The sequence below is a fragment of the Dendrobates tinctorius genome, unplaced genomic scaffold (assembly GCF_039654945.1).
Source record: "Dendrobates tinctorius isolate UK_male_01 unplaced genomic scaffold, ASM3965494v1 ptg000113l, whole genome shotgun sequence".
Classification (NCBI taxonomy): domain Eukaryota; kingdom Metazoa; phylum Chordata; class Amphibia; order Anura; family Dendrobatidae; genus Dendrobates; species Dendrobates tinctorius.
In genome coordinates, this window is record NW_027361781.1 from 1,259,782 (window position 1) to 1,279,472 (window position 19,691).

The 19,691-nt window shown below is 44.3% G+C and overlaps 1 protein-coding gene across 2 annotated transcripts in view; it reads left to right on the forward strand.

Annotated features, from left to right (window-relative positions):
* Positions 1-19,691, forward strand: part of ARK2C (arkadia (RNF111) C-terminal like ring finger ubiquitin ligase 2C) — a 138,932-nt gene that overhangs the window by 82,938 nt on the left and 36,303 nt on the right. For both annotated transcript variants that reach the window (XM_073589758.1, XM_073589759.1), the window contains exons 2-4: positions 11,471-11,780; positions 13,032-13,151; positions 18,958-19,087. In XM_073589758.1, the coding sequence (XP_073445859.1) occupies positions 11,471-11,780; positions 13,032-13,151; positions 18,958-19,087 (560 nt within the window). The remainder of the gene's footprint in view (positions 1-11,470; positions 11,781-13,031; positions 13,152-18,957; positions 19,088-19,691) is intronic.

The window sequence follows — 19,691 nt, forward strand, 5'->3', positions numbered from 1 at the left end:
GTATCAATAAAATCATTAGCTCACCTTGCAAAAAATAAGCCCTCCCCCAGCCCGAGAAATGGAGATGCTACGGGTCTCGGAAAATGGTGTGTTTTTTGTTTGTTTTTTATAAACTTTGGAATTTTTTTTCAACGCTTAAATAAAAAAGAACCTAGACAAGCTTGGTGTCTACAAACTCGTAATGACCTTGAGAATCATAATGGCAGACCAGTTTTAGCATTCATAAAACAATTATGGAATTGAACTTTTTTTTTTTTTGCAATTTCACCACACTTGGATTTTTTCTCCTGTTTTCCAGTACATTATTTGGTATAATCAATGGTTTTAAAAATGTCCTGTAATAATGTCCCTTATCCTGTAATAATGGTGCCCATTTTGTAGTAATGTCATCATCTTGTACTTTTAACAATGTCCCACATTCTGTCGCTCTTTGCACACAAAAAAAATTCTCACCTGACCCTCAGCGAACAGTGTCTTCTTCCTCCCTCACGACCGGGGCGGCTCATGGCAGTGAGGTCATGCGCGGCCACGATGGAGCCGCCGACGTCAGTGGCCGGCCTTTGATTGGTCGATGACTAGTACTCATATTGCTGTGCAGAGAGCTGGTCTCTGCACCACAATACATTATCCCTACAAACACATCCTAGGAACCTAGAAAGAATAAAATGATCTGAAAACACAATGGGTACGTAGTTATAGGAAATACTTGTGGGGGTCCATTGTTCTTGATCCCATGTCCTGAGGTGTTTCGTAACACTGATTCTTAGGGCTTCATACTCATTTGCGAGAAAAACGGATGAGTGCAATCCGATAAAAATTTCTTGGAGTGACCAATTTTGGTCTTATGTTTTAATGCATATCTAATTAAAGTATTTTTAAAGGGTTTTTTGTACTGTACAGGGCATTAATAAAAGCGTCTTATCATGTACAAATAACAGAACTGTCTAACTGTCTCATATATTGTAAAGTAGCCAGATCGTACAGATTATGAAATTCTGAATTACGGTATTATAGATGAAGATATCATGGGTCCTGTGGTTACAGATTATCTTACATTCGGATATGCTGATATAGATTATGGTATTATACGGTATGATATTATGGGCTATGATATCAGTTATGAGTTATAAAATGATGAGTTATAGTAGTCTACATTATGATCATATGGAATAGGACATTATAAATGTCATAAATGATGATGTTATGGATTATATTACTGGGGTTGTGATGTGGATTATGGTTAAACAGAGTAAAATCTAAAAATGCTATGTTGTTGTAGCATATGTTATGACATTCTGAAAATGACAGTTTATATAATTATACTTTAAAAATACTGAAGATTATGATATCAAGGCCATGTTCCCACGTAGTTCTAAGATGGCATTTTTTTGTTGTACAGCAAATCATTAACAGAGCACTGGAATGGGGGCACGGCATTCTGTACGCCCATTGACACCCTCGTGATGCGATCGCGGGGTGCTGATGGTTTTCTATTGTGAGCAGGCTACTTGGATGCAACAGCGCAGACAATGAGGAGACAGTGGCAATTAACCAACACTATTTAAGTGACTAACACAGAAGGAAAATCTACCTATAAGTATATATATATACAGTATATATATATACACACACAAGTAAGCACTGTATTGTGGGTAACAGTAGCAAGGTCAATACAGTATGTTATGACACTATCAGAACACAGCGATGCCACTAAATATAATATCTATAAAACGCTCTATTATATACACTGTTCTCAGCATTCTTATCATCTAGCAGTTAAACAAGTATTAATGTCTTTTCGTCTCAGCTTAACAGGTGCCACTCTCAGTACTAGACCCGTCCTCATTGTAGTCTCCATAGGCTCCTCTGATCGATACACTGGCCCTAGTGGGGGTCACCAGTATTTCCAGTTAGGCTGCAAGTCTTAGGTATATGAGTCTGTCACGCCGTTCCGACATACCCGGCCTCCGCTCCCACGCCGTCTCTGCATACTCACCCGGCCATCACTCCCACGCCGCAGCCCCGCTGAGACCACAGCCATGTCCGGGAGAACCTCGCCAAAGGCTTTATACGGAAATCCTCGTCGCCCACGGGAGCTGGGTTTTTCTTTGTCAAAAAGAAGGACGGAACTCTACGGCCATGCATTGACTATAGGGGCTTGAATGAGATTACCATCAAGAACAGGTACCCTCTTCCACTCATTCTGGAGTTGTTTGACTGTCTCAGAAGGGCTCAGGTCTTCTCTAAGCTGGACCTCAGAGGAGCCTATAATCTGGTCCGTATCCGTGCTGGAGACGAGTGGAAGACGGCTTTCAACACTCGAGACGGCCATTACGAGTACCTGGTCATGCCCTTTGGTCTCTGCAATGCTCCTGCGGTGTTTCAAGAGTTAGTCAACGAGATCTTCCAGGACCTCTTGTACTCCTGTGTGGTCATGTACTTGGATGACATCCTCGTCTTCTCGCCAGATCTCTCGTCCCATAGAAAGAGTGTCCGCTTGGTGTTACAGCATCTTCGGAAGAACCGCCTGTATGAGAAGATAGAGAAATGTCTCTTCGAACAGATCTCTCTGCCGTTTCTGGGTTACATTATCTCCGACGCTGGACTGAGGATGGACCCCGAGAAGTTGTCTGCCATTCTCAAATGGCCTCGCCCCATCGGAGTAAGGGCGATACAACGATTTCTCGGATTCGCCAATTATTACCGGCAATTCATCTCTCACTTTTCCGCAATCACAAGACCTATTTCTGCTCTCACCCGTAAAGGGACTACTCCCTAGGATTGGCCTTCGGAGGCTGAAGAGGCCTTTCTGACCCTAAAACGAGCTTTCTGCTTTCTCCACGGCTCCGATCCTGCATCGCCTGGAGAGCAACCGACCTTTTGTACTCGAGGTGGACGCTTCCTCGACAGGTGCCAGGGCAGTCTTGTCCCAGAGATCCACCTCCGGTCGTCTGCACCCTTGTGGCTTCTTCTCGAAGGCCTTTTCTCCATCCGAGTGTAACTACTCGATCAGCGACCGGGAACTTCTGGCCATCAAGTTGGCCATGGAGGAGTGGCGTCACCTCTTGGAGGGAGCTGTCCATCCCTTTGTCATCTTCTCGGATCACAAGAATCTGGCCTATCTCCAGTCTGCCCAGAGACTCAACCCTCATCAGGCCAGGTGGTCCTGGTTTTTCACCCGATTTGACTTCAAGCTCCGTTTCCGTCCCGGCAACAAAAATACCAAAGCCGACGCTCTGTCCAGGGTCTTCCAGCCACACGAAACCACGGAGGAACCCTCGCATATCATTGACCCCACATCATCACAGTGGCTCCAGTGAACTGGCTTGCTCCTCCTCCTGGCAAAACGCTTGTGCCTGAGAACCTCAAGCGAAAAGTCCTCCTATGGGGGCACTCCTCCAAACTCGCCGGCCATGCCGGGACTAAGAAGACCCTGGATCTTATCGCGCGTCACTACTGGTGGCCGACGCTTCACCAAGATGTACTCAATTTTGTGGCTTCTTGTCCATCCTGTGCAAAAAACAAAGTGCCATGTAGACCTCCGTCCGGCTTGTTGCTGCCGTTGCCCGTCCCTGCGGTTCCTTGGGAAAACATAGCCATGGATTTCATCACCGACCTACCCTGTTCTTCTGGCTGCACAGTTATCTTGGTGGTGGTGGATCGTTTTTCCAAGATGGCCCATTTCGTCCCTCTGCCCGGTCTCCCCTCGGCTCCGGAGCTGGCCAAAGTCTTCATCCACCAAATCTCCAGACTCCATCGACTACCTCAACGCATTGTGCCGGACCGAGGGGTTCAGTTCACCTCCAAGTTCTGGCGATCACTTTGTAAGCTCATGAACATTTCCCTTGACTTCTCCTTGGCCTGCCATCCATAGGATGGAGCGTACCAACCAGACGTTGACTGGGTACCTACGTCATTTCTCCAACGCCCACCAGAATGATTGAGTTGACTTACTTCCCTGGGAAGAGTTCGCTTACAACAACCATGCTGGCGAGTCCTCGGCCAAGTGTCCGTTTTTCATTGTGTTTGGCAGACGTCCTGGTGTTCCCCTTCCGATAACCCCTGCCTCCGAGGTACTCGTGGCCAACGTTTTGTCCTCCGAATTTTCCAAGATTTGGGCCGAGACCAACACGTCTCTCAAGAAGCCCGCTGATCGGATGAAGAATTATGCCGACAAGAAGAGATTGGATCCTCCACCCTATCGTGTCGAGGACAAGGTCTGGCTCTCGTCCAAATTCATCCGGTTGAAACTACCCTCCTACAAGTTGGGGCCACGCTACATCGGTCCGTTTGAAATTCTTGGACGTATCAACGAAGTCGCCTACAAATTGAGGTTGCCTGCTTCGCTCCGGGTCCCGAACACCTTCCACGTCTCTCTCCTGAAACCTGTGATGCTGAATCGCTTCCATTCCTTGCCTGATTCCGGTCCTCAGCCGGTGGGTGCCGATTATGTCTTTGAAGTGGAGGACATTATCGCCATGAAGAAGGTTAGAGGTAGGATATTTTTTCTTGTTGACTGGAAGGGCTTTGGTCCTGAGGAGAGATCCTGGGAACCTCGGGAGAATATCAATGCTCCCCGTATCCTCAAGAGATTTCTTGCTAATCTCCAGGAAGGGAGGCTTAGGGGAGGGGGTATTCCGGCACCCAGACCAGCAACGCTAACAGAGTCACTGAGCATACAGTGTGCTCATTGCCCTGGCCATCTCCGTTCCCTGTTGCACGACCCTAGCCCACACCCAGTACCATATATATATATGCTGGAAGAAACAGCCAACAGGAATGGACCTCTGCTACAGCTGGATCATCTCCCGAGCCTGGTTTGGATCTGGTCACGGCCGTCTACTTGCGCCCTTACAGTCTTCTACTGGCACTACTTACGGTCTTCTACTGGCGCTGCTTACAGTCTTCTCCTGGTCTTCTACTGGCGCTGCTTACGGTCTTCTACTTGCACTGGTCATAGTTCTTTTACTGGCGCTGGTCACAAATCTTCCTCACAGCTCCTTCTCTGGCATCTGATCGCTCTCTGAACCTTTTGTGGCGATGGTGGCTGTAAGCCCACCTCACAGACCGACGGCCTGCCTGGTACAGAGTCTGGCACCAACTCCAGCCTTCTCAGCCCAGCTAGGCCTTTTATAATTAGTAACTGTGACACAGGTGTCACCTGACCTGGCGTTGTCTTTATTATTTTCCCCGGGAACATGCATTTCCACTCTTGAGGTTCCTACTACTATAATTTGTTCTTTACTTTCACTTCTGCCTTTAACCGGCGGATGGCGGTGTTTGCTTGCAATTGCTCAGCTAATCATCATCTGTACTCATCTTGTCTACCTCCTTACACTACGATAGCTGGGAGTCTGTTGAAGACCTCTGTGCTTGTCCTCATGCAGATGATGTTATAAAGTATTCTAATTTACTGAGATAATGACTTTTGTGTTTTCATTGGCTGTAAGCCATAATTATCAACATTAACAGAAATAAACACATGAAATAGATCGCTCTGTGTGTAATGACTCTTTATAATATATGAGTTTCACTTTTTGTATTGAAGAACTGAAATAAATTAACTTTTTGATAATCTAATTTAGTGAGAAGCACCTGTATGTGATATCACCACATCCAGAAAAGTCCAATCTATCAAAATATAAAAATAGTTAACCCGATCAGCAAAACCTCGTAAACAGAAAAAAAAACTGCAAAATTTTTTTTTCCGTTTTTTGCAATACTGCAAAAAATGCTGTAAGAAGCGATCAAAATGTCATGTCTATCCCAAAATGGTATCCATAAAAATGTGTCTTGCCCTACAAACATAAACCCTCATACAGCTTCATCGACCAAAAAATTTAAATTTTACAGGTCTCAGAAAATGAGGACCCAATCAAAAAAATATTTTTCACAAATGTCCGGGGTTTTTTTCACAACTAAAATAAATAAACTGTACAAGTTTGGTATTGTTGTAATCGTACTGATAAGGAAAATCACATTGCCAGGTCATTTTTTCCCACAAAGTGTACGCCCTAAAAACAATTCCCAAAAAGCAATTACAGAACTGTGGGGGGTTTGCAAACTCGATCACATACATTTCGCTTGAATGGTTAAACAAGCACAAAAAAAAGCACAGTAGGGAAAAATAGCAGCATTTCTACTACATGGGAACGTGGCCTGAAAATTATAACATGGAAAAAGATAGCAAATTTTAGGATATAATAGGCAATAGTAGCTAAGGTAACAAAATATTATGATGCTATAGATTAGGGGTGGGGAATCTTGGGCCATTTGGATATTTATACAATTCTTCTGGGGCCATACAGATTGCACGCTAACTCCACCTCAGCGATCAGTAGTGAATGCTCCGTGCTCACAGAGCAAGAAGAAATGAATGGGCTGGCAGCCCTCGGAATACAGCTGCCATCCCAAGCACCAGGCAATCTGCCCAGGGGCCAGATAAAAGGTCATTGAGGGCCGTAAACAGCCGGCGGGCCTGAGGCGCTCCACCCCTGCTAGACATTATGATCATATGAGATATGACAGTGTAGATTATGATATGGGGGCTTTGATAACATAGCGCAGAATTTAGAATATGATTATCGGTTACGGCAGAATAGATGGTTATACTATGACATACGATAATATAGATCACTATCTTAGAATGTGACAGTCTATATTAGGACTAGAGATGACCAAATTGATTCGGGTCAAATCAAATTTGCTTTGAATTTCATGAAAAAATTGGATTCACAAGAACCAATTTTTTTTTTCTTTGATTTATTTTGTTTGATTTTTTTTCAAGGTCAGGAAAGAGTAAAAAAAACAATAAAATAAGCATTCTACTCACCTCAGCCTTCATTTGTCCTGAAACCGCAGCTCCTCCGGGTACATATGCATTAAACATACTCCCGGCCAGAGCCCGACTAGTGGGGCGGCCCTCGCTCTATACACCTGACCAGAATGACTGCTGACTTATCATTTTAGACTGGACAACCACTTTAAACTTTGATCAGAGTGTGATTAGCATAATCGGACCAATTTTCTTGGATGTGGAGAAAACAGTCATCCGCACGATCCCTGAGTCGAAGAGTGAAGATGACGGAAGACTGGAGCCGAAAGAAGGAAGTGAGCTGTGAGTACCGGGTGGCAGTACCAGGACAGGCGAGGGGAGAGGTGAGTATAATATTACTTATTTTTTATCACCATAGTTTTTTACTCTCTTAGGATCTGGAGAGACGTGAATCGAATTTCTCAAAAATCGAGTGAATTTGGCAAATCAAATTTCAGCAGATTTGCTCATCTCTAATTACATTAGGTCAGTATAGCTGGTGATACTATGAAATGCAAAAATATAGATCACTAATTTAGAATATCACAGTCTACATTAGGACTAGAGATGACCCATTCGATTGTCGGTTAATGAAATTTGCTTTTCATCGGATTTTCAGAATAAAAAGATCTCAGCGGTGGGCTTTGCAGACTCCTTCCTAGCTCTTCTGACTTTAGGACCCAGTGGCAGCCTCCCCTGGCTCTAGCTAACACACCTGGACGGGAATGTTTATAACCCCTAGCTTGCTGCTAGGAGTTGCGGTTGATATTTCTATTTCTAGTTCAATGTTGCGGCTTGGAGCTATTGCAGTCGGCTATCTTCCTCCTTGGTGTTGCTGGAGGACGTCTGTGTTTCTCTCTGAGTTTGCTCACGTTAAGTGTTCCCCCTTGTTTGTGTATACCATCTGTCTTTAGCAGTAGTGGGGATTGACTATCGCTCATCTTGTCCTTCCCGATACAGGGCTTATCGCCAGAGTCAGGCAAGGATTAGGTATCCTGCTCGGCGATAGGTGCGGAACCTATATAGGGATGACAAGTCAGACATGGTGATGTAAGATCTGTCTAGGGGTCTCCCCTTCACATTCCCCTAGTGTTTGGTTCCCGTTCCCTGATCCCTTCTTGTTGTACTTAGTCTCCCTTCACTGTGCGTGACATTGACTGATTAGTGGGGGTCCCGAGTGCAGAGGTTCCAGGACGTCTGGAGTAGAAGAAACAGGATGCAGAACCATAGACCAAGTAAGGAGACTTGCTGAGCAGGACTGCAGAGTTAATGTGGCGCCCCTGTGGCTCAGTCGCCACAGAGGTACTGCACTTTCTCCTAAGGTGTAGTGCCCCACCACCTAGGTAAGTTGGGAACTCCTTTCCACACTCCAACACCTGCACCCACACACAGGATAGTTCAGCAATGGACCAGATTGCGGCTCCATGCTTAGAGGATAGCAGAGAACCTTTCGTGGGTCCTTGCTTCGTAACACGAGATGTGCTGGGAGGTGGGTGGAGTTAGATATAAAAGAGTGGGAAAGTTTAGAATTACAGTTCAGTCTGACGGGAGGTCAGTCGAGAGAGGAGGCTAGGGGGTCAGTCAGTCAGGAGAGACTGAGGACGGATCCCTAGAAGGAAGGATGGAGGAAGGAGTGCTGCAGCTGCCTCAGTGACCTGGGCCGGCTGGCACAGGAAAGGAACAGAAGGAGAAAGACGTAGAACTGCAACCTAAGCGTCCATAAGAGAGAGAAGGAACAGCGCGGAACGAAGGAGTAGGAGAACAGAGAGGAGTTGTGGGTTGGAACAGGAACCCTGCCTATAGGTTCTCAGCGCAAGGCCGGGGCCCGGTCCCCGAGGTTGTATGGACACTTATGGTTCTGCAGCAGACACCGGTGGAGTAGTTGGCTGTAAATGCACTACTCCCATCCAAGACTTGGGGCACAACAGCATCTGTATAGGGAGCCGGGACTCAGGAGAAAGGGAGTCCCCGAAGTAGGCTACAGCTGTCTGCCGTGCAAGGAAGAGTTCTTAGGAACATCTGACAGGAGGAACTTCAGAGTACCACGGTACTGGAGCTCTTCACACTAAAGGCGCAATAGAGGAGTCGTTCAGGACAGGTACATGTTGGCGGAGTGTTGGAGAGGAGAAGCCTGACTTACCCGGGAGGATGACTGAGTCTCTGCCCTGGAGGACACAGCACGGAGGCAGGCACCAGTGTGTACCACGAACTGTGAGTAAAGCTTTGGAACTACAAGCCCTGGTGTCTTCCAGTCATTGTGCGCCAACACCGTCAGCACCGCTACATCTAGGTATCATCCTTTACACTACCTGCGCCTATACACTGCCCTGGGGTTACAGCTTCACCTGTGGGGAGCTACACCATCTATGCTACAACACACCATCAGCCCCAGAGGATCTGCATGCAGCGTTGGCTTAACATCTCGCTTGCCAAACACCACAGGTGGCGTCACAAACTATTCCATTCCACTTAAACTACATCACATCCCCGCAATCACTTGGGCGCCCAGGGCCACGGACCGGGTCACCGCTGCTGTGACACATTCCCCTGACCCCGGCCCGGTACCGAGTACCCCACAGCCCTGGGAGGGCGACCCATTAACGCTTGGTTGTGACAAAGTATTGCCTTGCTACAAGACTATGGGATATGGTTAGGTAGCACAGATTATTGAAACCATTCGCAGGACCCTTGATCCAGTGGACAGGTCAGTATTCCATGGCTGCTGGATAGGAGACCTGAAAATCACTCTGATCTCCATGGCTCCTCTTTTTTGATCAGCTGGCCTGGTGCAACATTGTGAGAGAAGGCTTCACAGATAAAAGAGGTGTCTGCAGGTAGAAGGCGGTTTGCAGGGTTCCAATCCAGCGGCCACCGTGCTGCAGCGGGGTACTGCAAATGTCTCTCTCATCTTTATTATATAGATGATGACGTGACAGCCTGATATATGATATTACATGAAATAATCATATAGAAGATGATATTATGGATCATGGAAGCACAGATCTTGATATTATTGGTTATGACAGTTAGTATAATGATATCATGAGCTGTCGCTTTAGCACCTGACCGTCTGGCACCCATGATATTTACTGCATTATGTTGTCTTCTCTGTAGCGGCGATATTACTCTGGATCTGGAAAAGACGTTTCTAGGGGTCATCATTACACGTCGTCTAATATACAGGATCCTCTGCAGAAAATGGCTTCAAAGAACATTCACAAATTGGCTCGCTGCTGCGTTAGAGCACGGTGGAAACATTTGCTTGGGGCTATGATTATGTTACTGTATGCCCCAGCTTTCCTGAACAGTCCTCCAACATGAACTTGCAATATTTTATCTTCTCATAGTGCCGGAATAAACTGCAGTCCTTCATGTGACCTAGCAGACGCCTTGTTAAGAAGTTGAGCTTTTTTTTTGGTGTATATATGTCTGTGTATATATAAACAGTATAAATATATATATATATATATATTCTTAAATGTCTGATTATCTGAAACCCTAAATTTTAGCTTTACTTTTTATTTTTAATTTTCCAAATGATCAGGATCTTTCTTTTGGTAAATTCAATAGTCTACAATGATAATGTCCTTACGATTTACAATGAAGACGTAATGGTAGCTCGTAATGTCCGACTGCAATGTCACTACCTTGTTCCCAAATAACAATACCTAAGGGCTCATTCACATGGCCGTATTTTCGGTCTGAGAGGAATCAGACAAAAAAAAAAATCGGATCAATGTTAGTCTATGGGGCCATGCACATGTCAAATGCTCAATGCTCAAATCGCTGCATGCCCAAGTTTAATCGGATATTGCACTTGGCCATTCAAGTCAATGAATGCGCGGAATCCATCGGGCTGCACTCGGATGACATCTGAGTGCAGTTCAATTTCCATGGATCGATAGAATGGAGAAGATGGAGAAATTCTTCTCCGCCTTCTGCTTATTCAAGAGATTTGGCGCATACGCACGCTCTGATGAGTTGGATCAGAGTGTGAATTGCATACTTGACCCGATTCTCTTGGAGGAGAGAAGACACGGGCATCTGCCCCTAACCTTACAGCAACTATGTACAGGCGCTGTATAAATTCCAGAGACTATGTGCACACATTAAGTTATTGCAGCAGATTTTCTTGCACCAAAAATCAGTGTCTTGGCATGAAAAACACTCGATAAAATACACATTTTGATGCATTCTTTATTGCATTTTTACATATATTTTGGATGCATTCTCTGTCCTTTTTTTTCCTATTCATTTAAATGTTTGAACAATGTGGAAAAAAATGTTTTGATGAATGAAAAAATTAGCAGCATGAGAGCTAAACAAAAAAAAACCCATATGCTTTGATGGTATTGTAAGATATTAAAATTTTTCCATAGTAAAAAAAAAAGAAGCAAAAATCCAATGTGTGAACAAGCCCTAAGTGTCCAAATATTACCGCCTTATACTGCGCAAGTGATGTGATGCCAGATTAATGCTGCTGTGCCGTGCACAAATATTGCCGCTATATAGTGCAAAAATATTAGTTCTCAGATCCAAATGAAGACCATTAAATGGTGAAGGCCCTGGAGCCACGCTGCCCTTCTGTAATCTTCTTTCTTTTGAGGGTGGTCATTCCTGTAATCCTAATTTGATGTTACTGTTTTTGTTTTTCAGGTGCCCCATTTCAGCGATCCCAGCATGGCCATGCTACCTCCTGCCGCCACTTTCATCTGAGCCCTCAATCTCAGCTCTCTGACTTCCCTATCCATCCTCACTCCGTTCAGCCACAACAAGGAATGACCTCTCACATGGCTACTGCTCACCAGCATAATGGACCACTGCACCAGCCCCTGCCATCTCTGACTGGTCTACAGTTTCAGGAGGTGGCCGGACCCTCCTTCCTACCTCAAGCCCTACACCAGCAATACCTTCTCCAGCAGCAGCTCCTGGAGGCCCAGCACCGGAGGCTGGTCACGCACCCACGGTGAGCTGCTTCATCCCCGTGGATGTCAATAGCCAGGTTACCAAAGTGGATGTGAACATAGCCAACAGAGCGAACGTGCGTCATCTCAGCATGAACGTGTGCGAACCGAGCTTCCCATATATTTTTCAGCAAATTTTAGATGTTATAGTCATTTTTTTTATTTTTTAACAGTTGCTTTCTCTTTTATAAATATGTGACCCGTAACCAGCCTAGTAAAAGCTGCTGTACAAAGTCTTTTTAAAAATGAGCTGGGCAGGGGGAGAAGAGTCTGCTTACCCAGACTTGTTCCTGCCCTGCTGGTCTTCAGATTGATTCTCCACTTTAGGCCTCATTCAGACATACAATTTTTTTTGCATATGAAAATCAGATCGATTATTCTGATCAGAGTTTGATCAGAGTGTCATCCGATTTTCAGTACATGGAGACATTTTTAAACAAAATACAATTTCTCCATCTTCTCCAGTCTGACAGTCCGTGTCCGTGAAAATCGGACCGTACTCTGATGTAATCAGAGTGCAGTCCAATTTTTTTTCACGGACCGATTGACTCGCAGTACCGATTTTGATCCGACCCTCGGATCAACATCGGACATGTCAATGACATTTTCTGTGGACAACTTGGTCCTAGGACATGTAAATGGCCCCAAAGACTATCATAGGTACTGTGCTATCCGTGAAAATCATGGATAGCACTCGTACGCAAAAAAATGGACATCTGAATGAGGCCCTAGAGAGTGCTTGGTCAATCAAGCTAAGCCAGACTAAAAAAAGCCAGCAGGGGCCACCCAGTGGACTTTCTCCCTGTCCTCAGATTCTTCCTCTCCTGCACTGCTCGTTATTAATCCACAACCATTTTAGAGTAAAACATTGCATTCTGTATCAAGGGAGCGTGTATGAACGTCTTGCAACTGGTGGTTCGAAAACTGTCAGGTTCCCTTTAAATGTGACTCCAGATATGGGGATAAATAAAATCAAATGTTCGCCCCATATCAATGGGGGGGGGTGAATAATTATAGCCTTAATTATCTTGTGTTGTGAAATAGGAATAAATGTAGCTCAATGCGTTCAGCTAGTAATGTGTCTTCTATTGATGCAACACTTCAACTGAAGGTGAATACTTGTTTATATACAGTATAAAGCTAATATAAAAATATTATATTGATCACCAAAAAACAATAATTCGGCTAATAACTTACTGTTAACAATGTAAATAACTATATTTTTATGACTCTCTGTTGTATGGTACTGACAGGCGGACTCCAGAGCAAATGTCTGTGCATCCACACCGGTTACGCCCAAGCTTTGACTTCAGCCAACAAGTACAAATGTCTCAACCTCTGGGTCCCAGGTACTTGGCTGAAGGTACAGACTGGTAAGTGCCCATTGTGTCACACCAATCATGTAGGAAGTGAGAAAAGTGAAACTGGAGTTAAGCTCATCTATGAAAAACCTATTAGAGGTTTTTCTAGTTTAGAAAATATTTTCTAGACCCCTAATGGGGAAATGGGGTATTCTGGATGAATAGAGGGGAGTCTGTCATTCAGGACTTCTATGAATGAGGTGAGCCAAAGCAAAGAGGGTCTCTGTTTAACCTAAAATGTCTGGGCATTACATCATTAACATGCCAGGTAAATTGAAATCGTGCATACAATATCCCTATCAGATCACAATCATATCAAAATAGAATTAAAATGACCGCTGTTACCTTGACTTAAAGCTATCCTAGAATGTCAGGTGTGAATATGTACAGAAAGAAATTCTGCTGCTGTAAGATGGAGATATCTATATCATGTATTGTCATTCAAAATGACATGATGAGCAGCAGTGTGAACAATCTCTTCTTACCTCAGCACCCCAGGTATTTCCAGTACTACTTCAGAAAGACAGAGTGGACAGCAGTTAGAGCAACCTCATCTTACCTTAGCACTCCTGGTGTCTCCAGTATTACATGAGAAACACAGAGTGGAAAGCAGTGTGAGCAGCCTCTTCTTACTTCAATACTCCTGGTATCTCCAGTATTATAGCAGATAGACAGGGTAGGCAACAGTGATAACAGCCTGTTCTTACCTCAGCACTCCTGGTATCTCCAGTATTACTGTAGATCACATAAACAGAGTGGACAGCAGTGTGAGCAGCCTCTTCTTACATCAAAACTTCTGGTATCACCAGTATTATACTAGATAGACAGGGTGGACAACAGTGTTAACAGCCACTTCTTAACTCAGCACTCCTGGTATCTCCAATATTAGATCAGATAGACAGAGGGGACAGCAGTGTGAGCAGCCTCTTATGTCAGCAAGTATGGTAATCAGTATTAGATCAAAAAGACAGCACAGACAGCAGTGTGAGCAGCCTATTCTTACCTCAGAACTCCCGGTATTTTAAGCATTAGATAAAAAAACAGGGTGAACAGTAGTGTTATCTGCCTCTTCTTACCTCAGCACTCTTGTATTTCAATAATTAAATCAAAAAACAGTGTAGACAGCAGTGTGAGCAGCCTCTTCTTACCTCAGAACCCCTGGCAACTGCAATATTAGATTATATATGGTGGACAGCAGTGTGAACAGCCTCTATCACCTCAGCACATCTGTTATCTTCAATAATAGAGCATTCACGATGGAGAATATTGTGAGCATAATCTTATTACCTCAACACCCCTGGTATCTCCAATATTAAACAGAAAAGCAGAAAGGACAGCAGTGTGAGCATCTTCCTCTTACCCTGGCACCCTTGGTATCTCCAGAATTAGGGCCCAGTTACACGTATCAATGTCCCAGCGATCCCACCTACCATCCGACGTGGATGGGATCGCTGGGACATAGTTAGGTGATCGCTGGTGAGCTGTCACATAGATAGACCCACCAGCGATCAGGACCAGAGAGCAAGCTGGTTTCCAATGTAAACAGCGGGTATCTAAGAGCCGTGCGGCTCTTAGATACCCGCTGTTTACATTGGAAACCAGCGTCCAGCATCGCTGATTGCAGGTCTCTCGCTGCCACACGCAGCAATGGGTGCTGGCCAGCGGGAGACCAACGATCAAAAAACGGCCCAGGACGTTCCAGAGCAATTAGCAATACCCGGCAGGGGGGCCGGTCGCTGATCCATGTCACACACAGCGATATCGCTGGCGACTGGCGAGATCGCTGTGGCATCACAAAATCAGCGATCTCACTGGCGATCTCGCTGTGTGTGACGGGGCCTTTAGATCAGATAAATAGGGTGCACAGCTGTGTGAGCTATCTCTATTTACCTCAGCATTCCTTGTATATCCAGCATTAGATCAGACATATTATGTATGGAGGATAGCAGAGTGAGTGGCCTCTTCTTACTTGAACACTCCTTGTATCTCCAGTATTAAATCAGATTAATATGGTGAACAGCAGTGTTATCAGCCTCTTCTTACCTCAGCACTCCTGGTATCTTCAGTATTAGATCAGATAGACAAGATAGATCGCAGTAGCACTTAGCACAACTGGTATCTCCAGTGTTATATCGGAAACTTGAAGTGATCAGGGCTTACTATGTTTGTAATCTGGTCGCTTGCTGATATTGAAAGAAACGTTCACCACTATGGCTAAGGGTTGCTACGTGACAGAAAAGCGTCAGATGTTTTCTATGCAGTATATGCAATAATATGATATGCTGTTTTTTTAATTAAGATGGAACAAAATGTGCATTTTTTATACAAGGAATCAGGATGTGCAGTTTCTGCACCTTTTTTGTTATATCAGAAAGAAGACAGGGTGGATAACAGTGTGAGCAGCCTCTTCTTACCTAAGAACCCCTGATACCTCCAATATTAGGTGATACATGGTGGACAGCAGTGAGAACAACCGCTTCTTATCTCAGCACTCCTGGTATCTCCAGTAATAGATCAGACATACATGGTGGACAACAATGTGATCAGCCTCTTCTTACCTCAGCACCCATGGTTTTCTCCAGTATTAGATTATACAGGGTGGATAACAATGTGAACAGACTATTTTTAACTCTGAATTCCTGGTATCTCCAGTAATAAATAAGATGGACATGGTTGTGCGCAGTGTGAGCAACCTCTTCTTACCTCAGTATTCCTGGTATATTCAAAATTAGATAACATAGACAAGGTAGACAGCATAGTGAACAGACTCTTCTTACTTCACACCCCTGGTATCTCCCGTATTAAATAAGAAAGAAAGTATGGCAGCAGTGTGAGCAGCCTTTTTTTATCTTAGCGCCACTGGTATCTTCAGTACTAGATAAAATATACAGGATGGATACCATTGTGAGCAGCATCTTCATGCCTCAGCACGCCAAGTAACTACAGTATAAGATCAGATATACAGGGTGGACAGCAGAGTGAGTTGCCTCTTTTTACTTCAACACTCCTGTTATCACCAGTATTAAATTAGATTGACATGGTCAGCAGCAGTGTTAGCAGCCTCTTCTTACCTCAGCACTCTTGTTATTTCAATCATTAGATCGGAAAGACAGATTGAACAGCAATGTGAGCAGCCTTTTCTTACTTCGCACCCCTGGTGTCTCCAGTTGTAGAACATAAAGTAAGGGTGGACAGCAGTGTAAGCAGCTTCTTCTTACCCCAGCACACCTGGCATCACCAGTTTTAGATCAGATATTCAAGGTGGACAGCAATGCGAGCAGCCTCTTCTTCTTTCCTTAGCACAACTGGCATCTAGAGTATTAGATCAGATAGACAGGGAAGACAGCCTCATAAGCAGCTTTTTTTTCCTGCACCTTCGGTATCTCCATTATTAAATCAAATAGACACAGTAGACAACAGTGTGAGCAGCTTCTAGTTACCTTAGTACCCCTGGTGTCTCTAGTATTAGATCAGATAGACAGGGTGCACAGCAGTGTGAGCAACTTTCTTACCTCAGCACTCCAGGTATTGCCAGTATTAGATCAGATACAGGATGGACAGTAGTGTGAGCAGCCTCTTCGTACCCCAGCACTCCTGATATCTGCAGTTTTAGATCAGATATACAGGGTGGACAGCAGTGTGAGCGACCTTCTCTTTCTTCAGCACTCATGGTATCTGCAGTATTAGATTCGATAGACAGGGTGGACAGCAGTATGAGCAGCCTCTTCTTACCTCAGCACTCCTGGTATCTGCAGTATTAGATCAGATAAACAGGGTGGACAGCAGTGTGAGCGACCTTCTCTTACTTCAGCACTCCTGGTATCTTCAGTATTAGATCCGATAGACTGGGTGGACAGCAGTATGAGCAGCCTCTTCTTACCTCAGCACTCCTGGTATCTGAAGTATTAGATCAGATAGTCGGGCTGGACAGCAGTGTGAGCAGCCTCTTCTTACCCCAGCACTACTGGTATCTGCAGTATTAGATCAGATATACAGTGTGGACAGCAGTGTGAGCGACCTTCTCTTACTTCAGCACTCCTGGTATCTGCAGTATTAGATTCGATAGACAGGGTGGACAGCAGTATGAGCAGCCTCTTCTTACCTCAGCACTCCTGGTATCTGAAGTATTAGATCAGATAATCGGGGTGGACAGCAGTGTGAGCAGCCTCTTCTTACCTCAGCACTCCTGGTATCTGCAGTATTAGATCAGTATAAGGATAACCCCTAGCATTGACTGCTTTGCGCAAACCATTATTTTATGAATGTGTAACTACAGAGGTTGCAGTCACACCCAGGCCCTGGAACCTAAGGAGCCCAAAAGGGAGGCGGTGTTGGAGATTTAGCATAGGGGCCCATGAGTTTCAAGTTACACCACTGGTATAACCCCTATCAAATTTTTTAATTTAGTCAATGTTGTCATACAATAGATATCATCATCTGCAATAAATTAATGCAAACAGATAATTTGGGATATTTTACCAAACGCAGGTGAATTTAGTTACATAGAAGACTCCAGTCGTTCAGATTGCATTCATTATCAGGGGATCAGCTGCCGTCTGATAGTCACTTCAAGAAAAATCTGTTGTCTTGTATACGGTGCAGGGTTTTCGTCACTTATTGTCTGCGCAGACGCATATTGTCTTAAACACAAACATATGGGGATAAGTTGTGGGGTCTTTGTAAGGTAAAGGTAGCGATGCGTACTCCTGTGTGATCTGAGCGCTACTGGTATAAGACAGATGGAGCTTATGCTTTGGAGATGATTTACTGGCACCAGCTGTTCCCTATTCCCTTCACTATAGTAATAGTGCCATGGCGGTTTTTTAACAATCAAATTTCCAGAACATTGGGTGAAATGATCTCTATACATATTTTGGAGCAAAGCATTTACAGATTCCTAGTGAGATGTCAAACAATGAGTCTGGGCTCGCAAATGTTGGTCTACGACACAGAAGAAAGAAAGAGGACCCCATATTTTCAGTAGTGTACAATTACGTGATGTGATATAGCATATTTTTTCATTATTTTATGTTATAACATCCCTGGAGGTCTAGAGTCGCTTAGTCTAGGCCAGACTAGACTAGACTAGACTAGTCTCCAGGGATCTGGGATACAAAAGGTAGAATAATAATATACATGACATGATCTCCAGTGGTCTATGATGACTGGGTTAATGTCTAATATCTCTGGAGGTCAAGAGTGAATAGGTGATGAAAGGGATTTCCCCAGCAAAAAAAAAGAAATTATCCCCTATTCATGGGACGGAGGATAACTTGCTGATTACCAAGGGTCCAATTATTTGGACTCTTGGCAGTCCCGGCTCTTTTCAGCTTTCTGCAAAAATCCCATTGATAAAGAATGCAGTGGAAGCTACGCTTGTGCACCTCAGCTCAAATTGCCCCCTTTTTCTGGATAGGGGGTAATTTTCATTTTTGGGGAATAACCATTTAATTCTTAATACCTCTAGTGATCTAGTATGTAAAGGAGTAATTACTGGTATGTATTATCTCGGCTGATCTAGAGTGGTTAAGCGTTAATATTAAATATCCCCTGTGGTCTACAACAGATTAGTGGTTAATATCTATTATCCCTAGTGGTCAAGGGTAAAAAGGAGTAACTATACATTAACCAGGGTGGTTTGGTATGGTTAAGAGTTAATATATAGTACCCCTGGAGGTCTAGGGAGACTGTTGGATATAATCTAATATCCCAGGTGGTCAGGGGGATTTAGTGTTTACTACTTTTTCTAAATGTAACTAGGATTTTTCTACAAAACTGCTCAGAAATGACTTTTATGCATTTTCTTTTCCATTTCCAGGGATCTCAGCGTGGATGCCGGTTTGACACATCCTCAGTTCCAAGTCAGACCTGTCCCTCAGCACTATCCACATTACTTAACGAGTCCTCGTCTACACCACTTTCCCAGGACAACATCTCTTACACAAATGGTGAGGAGACTTCGAGTTGGCTTTTGCTTGTGTACTTGAAAGCCCTCTGTTGTGTCGCCGCTTGCTTAAGCCATTGCTTTCTAGGAGGTTAGCTTTTTTTGTAGAGTTGTAAGTCCTAATATATCTTCTGAGTCCCATTTTATGTTTGCTATTGAATGTTCATTTCGTGCTTAAAGTGAAGCTCAACATTTCACGGCAATCAGGCATGTTGCCAAAATGTGACCTCTGATGGTGCAGCCTTTTGGACCCTCATGATTAGTTTAGCCAAGATAAGGGTCCACGTGGGTAAAAGTGACCATAGATATTTGGTGAGTGTTGGACAAAAGCTTCAAATTTCTGTAGGACTGGCCAACCATCTAATGTGTGCTGGGCTTGCCAAGGAAAGATTGGGCATGCTGAATTTCAATATGCCTAATCCTTTCTTCTCCTCTAACGCTATCTGGCTTTGTACCATTTACTGAAAATACATGTATACTTGAGTCCATGTGTAGACGAGGGTCAAGAGGCCCACATCTATCTAAAGTGTATGTGGCCAACATAAGGGTAATCTGTGATCACAATCCACCCCCTCGTCCCCCAAATTGTTTCTACGGTCATGTTACTC